The sequence below is a fragment of the Hipposideros armiger genome, unplaced genomic scaffold, assembly GCF_001890085.2.
Source record: "Hipposideros armiger isolate ML-2016 unplaced genomic scaffold, ASM189008v1 scaffold_1003, whole genome shotgun sequence".
NCBI lineage: Eukaryota > Metazoa > Chordata > Mammalia > Chiroptera > Hipposideridae > Hipposideros > Hipposideros armiger.
Genome location: NW_017732353.1, coordinates 282,163 through 292,053, shown reverse-complemented (window position 1 = coordinate 292,053; position 9,891 = coordinate 282,163). Strand labels below are relative to the sequence as shown.

The 9,891-nt window shown below is 40.7% G+C and overlaps 1 protein-coding gene across 4 annotated transcripts in view; it reads left to right on the top strand.

The window, feature by feature from the left end:
• Window positions 1–7,117, top strand: part of KDM3A (lysine demethylase 3A) — a 56,756-nt gene extending 49,639 nt beyond the window's left edge. For all 4 annotated transcript variants that reach the window (XM_019631507.1, XM_019631504.1, XM_019631503.1 and 1 more), the window contains 5 exons: window positions 3,059–3,178; window positions 3,258–3,397; window positions 4,646–4,822; window positions 4,905–5,039; window positions 6,412–7,117. In XM_019631507.1, coding sequence (XP_019487052.1) covers window positions 3,059–3,178; window positions 3,258–3,397; window positions 4,646–4,822; window positions 4,905–5,039; window positions 6,412–6,492 — 653 coding nt within the window. In that variant the 3' untranslated portion in view covers window positions 6,493–7,117. The remainder of the gene's footprint in view (window positions 1–3,058; window positions 3,179–3,257; window positions 3,398–4,645; window positions 4,823–4,904; window positions 5,040–6,411) is intronic.
• Window positions 7,118–9,891: the final 2,774 nt, after the last annotated feature.

Sequence of the window (9,891 nt, the reverse complement as noted above, 5' to 3'; positions counted from 1 at the left end):
GAGGGCAGTGTCACTGGCCCTCATATGTGGGATCAGAACCGGGGTCCTCTGGCATCCCAAGCCAGCTCTTAACCAATGTGCCACTCAGCAGGCCCTGATTTAATGTTTGATATATACTATTTGGCCCCCATTTTTTCAGTCCTTTTATAAGTTACTTTGATGTTATTCCTTCTTCCCATAATTACTCCCAACTTTGATCTCTCAGACTTGAGGCTGGCAGTCCTCTTGAAGAAAGGACAGTCTTTGGCCTCTTTGCTGTGTTCTCCAGAGACGTTGGGGGGTGGGGGAGCAAGGGCTTGGACCTCGATGCCACAGTTCTGTTCCAGTGGAGTTAGCCCAGGGCACTGCCAGGAGTAGGATTGGGGAACATTCTGAGAGGGGAGTTTCTGTTGGGACAATCCCCCAGACTAAATGCCTAAGGTAATTCTGCCAGGGTAGGGTGAGAAGTGTTCTGTGGGAGAGAGGACACGGCAAGCAGAAGTCCCTTTGCCTATTTTCTGCTTCTCAGGTCTCAGATTAGAGAGCCCTGAATATGCTGTGGGTCTGTAGCATGTTCCCCGAGTTCCCGTCCCCTTCAAAGCAGATGGGTGGTCGGTATATCAGTGCATACTCTGTTCACAGTGGGTGTTTACAACGAACTTAACATAAATGAAAGCATTTTCCACTAAAGTAAATGGTGTAATATTGCATATTATCCGTTTTATTGAAATCATGAAGTTTTATAGGGTAGAAGTGGTTGTCTGAGAAGGCTTCAAAATAAATTGTGTGCTTGTTTTAAATAGCTTGGCAGCAGATCAAATTTTCCCTCTAGATACCAATCGATAGATGGCAGTGGTATTCTATAAAAGCTTTTCCTGTGACAAACTAGCTTCCATCCAGAGTAAGCAGTTAGGGATTGAAAATAATAAAAATTTTGTTTATTTTCAAACACCTTATACCTTATCATAAACATCATTAAAGGGTGATCATTTTTCAGAGGTTGGGTGACTGAGCTGTGACTCCTCAGTCAGACAGAGCAGAGTAAAAAAAAAAGACTTTTTGGAGAGATCACATAGTCAACCTTTGTCCGGTTCCAACACCACTATCAGTTTTTCAAAAGGGGACCAGAACTTCAGGACAAATAAGAGGGACATTGACCTGCTCAGGATCTCAAAGGGACAGCTAGTGGCAGGTCTGGGACTAGGGCGTGGGCCTCCTGATTTCCAGGTTAGAGCCAATCTCCCTTCCTCTTCCCCCAGCCCCAGACTCTGTCACCCAGCAGCCCTTCTGTGTCAGTTCATGTTTCTTTTCATAAAAGTCCATGGTGTTTTATTTCAGGATTTTCCATTTTCTGGGAATCTTTTCCCTGGAAACATTGTTTTTATAATCTCCATCCCATCTGATTTCAGGCTCCCTCAGTTTAGAGACTGGTTTTATCAGCGTCTCCCATAACTGGTATTGGATAGACTTTAGGCTGATGGCTGGGTAGGTGTCATTTCCTTCCTTGATTTGCACAACTTTTTTTTTTACTCAGTTTGGCCCTGGCCAAACAGCAGGCAGTCTCAGACCAGGCTCTGAGACCTGTTCACCTGTCCTCGCTCTTCTCCCAGCTCCAGCTCCTTCCTTCTGCCCTCAGTGTTAATCACCATTCTGAAGTTTATAACTCCCTTACTTTTATAATTTTACCATATGTATTTGTATTCCTGCAGAATATTCTTTCAACTTTTAACCCTTTTATTAGCTTTATATAAATCAAGTCAGACTTGGATATTTGTCCATGCTGTCTTATATGACTGTTCATTTCATTCTAGCATGCTAATTGCTGTTTTCTTTGTAAATTTTAGTTTTTATTGTAGAACTATTTTCCAGATGCACTCAAAACTTGAGAATCTAGTACAGTGACTCTTGATTTACTCATCACCCAGTTATAACAGCTATCAATTTTTGCCATAATTATTTCATTATCCTTTCCCTTTTTATATTTTTTGTATCATTTTAAAGCAAATCTCATATATCTTATGATTTCACCCTAATACCTAATGCTTCACGTAGTCCTAGGGCTATTTCAGCAAATTGGAAAGAAAGGAAAGCACAACAGGACTCTAGGGCTATGTTCCCGGGTTGAAATTATGCACACACACACACATACATACACACCGTGTATAGTTACTCCTAAAACCACAGGACCCAGCAAGCCAGAGAGAAGTCCCATGGGCTCCTACAGACAAGAGAGGGCTGTTTCAGGGGCTGGCAGGTTAGAAAATGGCCTCTGCTTGCCCACCATGACCCATGGTTCCCTCTGCTTACCCATTCAAGAAGCAGAGTCCTCATGTCAGGATGGGCCATCCAAGGTGAGTGCAGGGCTTGACAAGCCTCGGTGATGGCTGCCAAGGTGAGCCTTCTCCTGGGGGTAAGAGATTGGAGTCTTGGACTGTACGCCCCCACGGGGACATCATGCTCTGGCTCACCTCTTTTCTTTCACAGTTGAGGTAACCAAGGAGCATGTTGAACAATGAGTGTAGAGCCTTTTGCAGTCCCAGCTTTATGTATCTATAGGGAGGTTTCTCTTAGACTCTACAACTTCAGGGGACCTGGGGTTTATGTCTTGCCCCAGAGCCCTCCTACGCTATGACAACCAAAACTTGAGCTCACTTGGTTGAGCAAATATCTTTTTGGCAAATCCCAGATTCAGTAGTCTGCTTTACCATTCCCTGCTTTCTAGTTTCTGCTTCTGAGTATTTCTTCTTTTCTTGCTAACACATTGATTCATTGAAAAAAAAAATTTCAAAATTTCATCCATGATTTTTAGTTGTTCTCAGCAGGAGGGTCTGTCAGGGACCTATTTTACCTATCAAGAGAAAACAGGAGTCATTTTTTTTTAATATAGTTAAATATTTAGTAAGAGATGATTTTCTTTCAAAGTTGAAAGGATAAAATAATTTAATATTAAATACTGTTCTCTTTTACATGATTAGAGAGGCAGCTTTGAAATTTTGTGAGCAGATCTCCCCCAGGGAGCGAACAAGACTACGGCAGCCTTTGTTTTCTTCAGTAAATTTAAGGCGTTATTTGTTTGCAGGGTTAATTACGCCAGAAGATCGGAAATATGGAACAACAAATCTTCACTTAGATGTATCTGATGCAGCAAATGTCATGGTCTATGTGGGAATTCCCAAAGGACAGGGTGACCAAGAAGAAGGTAGGGGCTGAGCATAAACATGGGGCTTGCCCTCTAAGCTGGAGACCCTGGTCTGACACTTGGCTTTCTCTTGCTCCAGAAGTCCTTAAAACCATCCAAGACGGAGATTCTGATGAACTCACAATAAAGCGATTTATTGAAGGAAAAGAGAAGCCAGGGGCCCTCTGGCATATATATGCTGCTAAGGACACAGAGAAGATCCGAGAATTCCTTAAAAAGGTATGCTCCTTACGCTGAAGCATGTGAAGACAGGTGTGGAGAACAGCAATATCACAAATGACTACATGTCTAAACAACTGACTAAGTTACTGGGGAATTATCGCAACCTCAAAAGTTAAATTCTGTGCGGTCAGATTAGATAGGCTGAAGCTGGTTGCTAAGAAACAAGGATTCCTGGTTGATTAGGCTCACACCTCTGAGAAGAGGAGCTCTTGTCTTTTTTCTTATATCTGTGTTTTGTATTATAGTGCATTTGGAGATCTTTGTGCTCTAGAAGTTATTTTCTCTGATCATCTCATACAATGTACTTGTTTTTACTGCCTTGAAAACCTAGGCACTGCACAAGTTCTTGTATCATTCCTTGGCCCGTGGTTACCATGTTCTGAATGAGTTATGGAAGATGCTATTGGTTTTATCCACCCTCACCTATTAGTTAAGAAGCCCTTAGGCCCTACCTGTGGCTATTAGCCCATTGGGATAAGACGCAGGGGTTTGAAGATTCCAGGTATCGCCTGCATTTGGCAGGTTATTCAGCAAGAGCTGAATGTGGAAGTTCTAGGCAATGGAAAGATGGGTGTACTCAGTTTTTAACCTGTTCACGAAGGAAGCCGCTGGTTGAAGCTCAGGTATCTGTGGTTGATATTCTTCAGTTGTTCATAAGCAATGGGTATGAACACTCCTAGCCAGTTGCCTGTTACCTGTCACCAGGTAGGTCCTTAAGCAGCATTTGTTTGAATCAAAGTCTTTCTGGCTAAGGATCATTTGACTCTTCAAGAAAATCTGCTAGTCACCATATTGTTTCTTTGATAGTATCACTCTGAGTCTGTGCTGCCCAATTCTGGGTCTAGAATAAACAAGCTTAACCTACAGCTATCTTTGGTACTCTTTTGTAACTCAGACTATTAAGTGAATACAGGTTTTTATTAACTAAAAAAATGCAAGTCTATTTCTAAGGAGCTTGAGCCAACTTATATTCAAAAGTCTTGACCAAAATATTATCCAAATACAGTATTAATAGAAATATACAGACTGCCAGCCACAGTTTATAGGAAAGCCACATTTTCTTTCAGTCTTTCCTTAGTTCATTCAATTAATGTCTTCGAGTACTACTTGTCTCTTTCTGCCAAGGACGCTAATGCTAAAGAAGGCCTGACAGTTAACTGACTGCCCACACTCTTCAGGGGGGGATATGCCCTCATTGGGCCTTAACATGTTGCTCAGTTTCAGAATATTTTGAATATATTCTAGGTATCAGAAGAGCAAGGTCAAGAAAACCCAGCAGACCATGATCCCATTCATGACCAGAGCTGGTATCTAGACCGATCACTAAGGAAGCGTCTTCATCAAGAGTATGGAGTTCAAGGCTGGGCTATTGTACAGTTTCTCGGGGATGTGGTATTTATCCCAGCAGGAGCTCCACATCAGGCAAGAACCATTACTTCGTTCTTTGTTCTCAGTACATTATGAACTTTTGTGTGTGTTACTGATGTGGCTTGTTGTTTTCCAGGTTCATAACTTATATAGCTGTATCAAAGTGGCTGAAGATTTTGTTTCTCCAGAGCATGTTAAACACTGCTTCTGGCTTACTCAGGAATTCCGTTACCTGTCACAGACTCACACCAATCATGAAGATAAATTACAGGTAAAAATATCACTGGTTCCTTCCATTCTCTGACTCTGGCTTCATGGCCCATTACTTACCTTATGAAGAGAGTGAACTCACACTTGGTGCAGTAAGTTGATAACCTGGCTTTATATCTAATTCCACTACCAGTGACACTGCCCTCTACAGCTAAGATGGTGAACAACAGCTCGACCTGGAGCTGGGCTGCCGTGAGTCGGCGGCGATGGCATAGGCTGCAGCCCCTGCTGCAGTGGGCTGCCATAAGCTACCGTGTGTGGCTGACAGTGAGCGTGAGCGGCCGGCAGCTGGTGTGAGCTACCAAGAGCCGCCGTGAGTGGCCGTCAGGTGGCTGGCAACCGATTTGCCTCACCCAGGAAGAGCGCAATGATAATACCAACATGGGCCAGTGAAGCAACATCCTCCACAACTAGACTGAAGAACAAAAGGACAGCAACTTGTCTGTTTCTCTTCCCCCAATTCCCCAGCACTGTTCCCCTCCCCCAATTCCCCAATAAAATCTTAAAAAAAAAAAAAAGATTTTTACTGGGGAATTGGGGAAGGGGAACAGTATTGGGGAATCGGGGGAAGGGAAACACAAGTTGTTGTCCTTCAACCTTAGTTGTGGAGGGCGCAGCAAGCTCAGCTCCAAGTCCAGTCATCATCCGGCCGGCCATCAGCAGCTCGCAGCCACTCAGCTCAAGGTGCCGTGTTCAATCTTAGTTGCGGGTAGGCATAGCCCACCATCCCATGCGGGAGTCGAACCACAAACTTGTTGTTAGGAGCACGTGGTTTCACCAGCTGAACCATCCTCCCACCTGTTGGCAGCTCAGCTCAGGCGCAGCTCACTGGCCCATGTGGGACTCAAACCAGCGACCCTGTTGCTCAGAGCTCAAGCTCTTAACCAACTGAGTCACTCAGCTGGCCCCAAGTGTCTTGAACAGGGACCTTTAATGCAGCAGTGTTCTCAGCCTTGGGGAAGAGGGACAGAATTTCTGGGACCCAAAGAAGGTCTGATAGGGTGGGGGTTTTATAGGTTTTTAATAGTAAACAATGTTAAATAATTTCATGTTTGGAAAACGAGGGAAAGATATAAACTCTGAAAAATAAAAATGCACCTTTGCACTTGCCTCTCCCTACGCTCACCAAGGGTAGAGCCGTGTGGCATCAAAGCCTGTGGAAAGGGGAAAGTGAGCTTTTAAGTTCTTCAAAGGAGGCATGTGTTTAAAATATATGAAATATTGGTCTAAAAGAGCCCAGGGACCTTTCATATTGAATATTGAGTTTTAAATTCAGAGAGAATGACAATAAACTTAGTAGGGGCGAAGTTTATTTTTAGTAATGGATTTATGATTTCACAGTAAACTAACCATGTTTTTGCCTATTCCTTTAGGTGAAGAATGTTATCTACCATGCAGTGAAAGATGCAGTTGCTATGCTGAAAGCCAGTGAAGTCAGTTTTGGCAAACCCTGAGGACCCCAGAGACGCCTTACCCCCTGTACATTGGAAGTGAATACTGGCAGCTGTTCAAACTCTTCAGGCAGGATTCCTGTGGACTTTGAGATTCGTGTTACCTCATCTTCTTTTTTAAACTGTACCTGGTGAGGGTACTCTGTCTGATGTATATTTCTAGTGTTTACAGACACTAAATGTGTATATGTAGTTACTATTTACAGAACATGCATCCTTAAACTGTGACTTCTCACCTAGTGCAGAACTACCAAGCTGTAAAAATAAACCCTCTTATCAGCTCTGGAACAATTCCTGCAGTTATTCTCCGGCTGTGTGGTTGGACAGCTTAGTCAAAGTGGGTTATAACTATTAAGAATAACTGCGCAGTTTATTGGTTGCATTTTGTTTTGTGTGTCTGTCTCAGTATCTCCTCCCCCACCCCTTAGGGTTTAGAAGAGCAATGGAGGAAATGACAGTTAACGATGCTGTTCTTACTGTTTTGCATTATGACTGGCATTATATGGCAGAAATAAACTACTGTACAATTCTTGGGGTTAACCAGCTTTCATTAAATGGAGTTTTAATTTAAATGAAGCTTTGCTAATTTTAAGTGTTAAGCATTTTGCATTAAAGTATTCATATAATATTTTGACTCAGTTTATTGGCATTTTTCTCTGGTTGTAGATTCCACACACCTTTCATCAAATGTGACAGGTGTAAGAGATCGCTCCAGGATCTCATCTTAAAAGCAAAAAAATTAGATGCCATAGTGATTTCTGAGTGATTATTACAATGTTACCATGGAAAAAATTTCTACCCAGCCAGTAGAAACCCTGTCACACTTTTGCAAAGAAACACACCAATAAACTAAATTTAGAAGTTGGAATTAACAACAACAAAAAAATCCCAACTAATCGTGACTGGTTAAATGGTTCCAAAAAGAAGATCGATGGCTTTGTCTCTTCGGGCCCTTCATAATGTAAGAGTTTACAAAGAAAAATGAAATGATTAGAATAGTTTTTGAACTAAAATATTCATCTCTATGAAGGAAAAAAATTCATGAAGCAATCTTTTTATAGTTCACTGATTCTCTTACCGCTATAGCTGTACTAAAGGGAATTAAATTGAAATCAAGTAATATAGACAAGGCTTAGAGCCTGGATTTTTACTTACGGGCTCAGAGTAGGTCAAATATCCCTACCTAATGCCAGCCCCTTTCAAGCCAAAACCTTAAATGGATAAATAAAATTTCCTGAAAAGAATAAACAGATTTATCTGCCTACTCAGTAGGAAGTCTTCCCTTTTTAAGTGTACAATTCAGTGGTAGTACTGAAGCCCCTTTATGTAGATCTGCATCTATTGGCACTGTTGCTTAGAAATCTTCCTAAGACAAAAGAACAGAAAAATTTGGATCCTCCTTGGAGGAAACTGCCTTCAAGTCAGGCTTCAAAGGAGTCCCACAGATAATTCCAAGGACTTTATTCATAATCAAATACATTATAAAAACAGAAAGCTATCAGGGCCTGCCAAGTGGCTCAGTTGGTTAAGAGATCGCTCAAGAGTACGAGTTCTGAGCAACACGGTTGTCGGTTGGATTCCTGGCCCGAGCTGAGCTGCCAACAGGTGGCAGGATGGCTCAGCTAAAAAAACAAGAAAAAAAAGCTATTGTGAGCAAGAGTCAAAAGGACCTTAAAATCTGTCATATTAAACCTGAAGTATTTGCAGATTCTGAAATGATCCAATACTTATTGTATATTCTGAAATGTTAATATGTTTAAAGAAATGAGAGTATAGGAAATATTACGAAAGGATGAGATTGCCAGAAATGATCAGATTTGGAAAGGCAATGAATACAATTTACAGAGTGAGGCATGATGGTTAAAATTAGAAATTTAGCAGATGAATTAAATAGAAAACAGTTATTGTACAAACTGGAAGATTGGTAAAAATATACAATACAACATTGAATAACGGGAAACTAAAAAGATGTTAACTTATAAGCAAGACAGAAAAATATAGTTTGGTAATCGATGACAGAGAGCCAAGAATATGGTGGGGGTGATGTTCAGAGACTGAAGATTTTCTACTACTGATGACATTGTTAGATTGAAGAACCCCAACTAAATTAAGCAAGATGAATTTAAAAATCCATACCAGTGTGGTCTATAGTAATAAATTTAAAGAATACCCCAAACAAACAGGCTCTTAAAAGCAGCCAGAGGGGTCAAAATATGATCTTCAAAAAAGTGACAGACTAACAATAGCAACAGTGGAAATCAGAAGAAAGTAGATGCCATTCTTAATTTTCAGGTATGTTCAGAACATACCTGAAATCAAACGTGTAGACATAGCAAAATTCTTTTTTATACAGACATTTTTAGACAAAAACCAGAGTTTATTTTCAGGCCATTGATGAAGGGACTTTTAAGGATATGCTTAGGGAAGAAAATTAATCCACATAATCCAAGGAAAATAAAATGTGTACAAGGGAAATTGTAAACTCTTGGATAAAATTAAAAGTAATATGAAACAATATTTTTAGAAGTCTAAGTAAAGCTCCTCACAAAAAAGTTAAACAGAATTAATATATAACAGCAATTCCACTCCTAGGTGTATACTCAAAAGAATTGAAAGCAAGAATCCAGATACTTTTGTATACCAATGTCAATAACATCATTCACAAGAGCCAAAAGGTGGAAACAACCCAAATGTCCATCAACAGGTGAATAGAAAAACAAGATGTGGCATATACATACAATGAAATGCTTTTCAGTCTTAAAAAGGAAATACATTCTGACACATGCTAAACATGGGTGAATCATGAAAACATGCTAAGTGAAATAAGCCAGACACAAAAGGGTAAATATTGATGATTCCACTAATTCCTAGAATAGTCAAATTTCATAGACAGAAGGTAGGATGATGGCTACTGGGGCTGGGAGAAAGGGGGAATGGGAATTATTGTTTAATGGGTACAGAGTTTACGTTTGGGATGAGAAAAAGTTCTGGAGATGGTGATGGTTGCACAACATTGTAAATGTACTACCACTGAATTGTATACATAAAAATGGTTAAAATAGTCAATGTTATGTTATGTATATTTTACCAAAATAAAAGGAAGTAGGAAAAGCCTTTGGAGTTGAATGAGAAAATGACATTTTTATTTTTAAAAAGTTGACTTAAAAGGCAGAAAAGAAGAAACAGATGGGACTTTTCCAGTCCACTTGCAATATAAAGATTGGATTAAATAAAAGATGACTGTATATGCTATTTATAAAAGATATAGTTTGACTGTAGTTTAAAAGTAGACGTAGAGGGCCGGCCGAGTGGCGCGTTGGTTAAGAACTGGCTTGGGACGCCAGAGGGCCCCAGTTCGGATCCCACATATGAGGGCCAGTGACACTGCCCTCTACAGCTAAG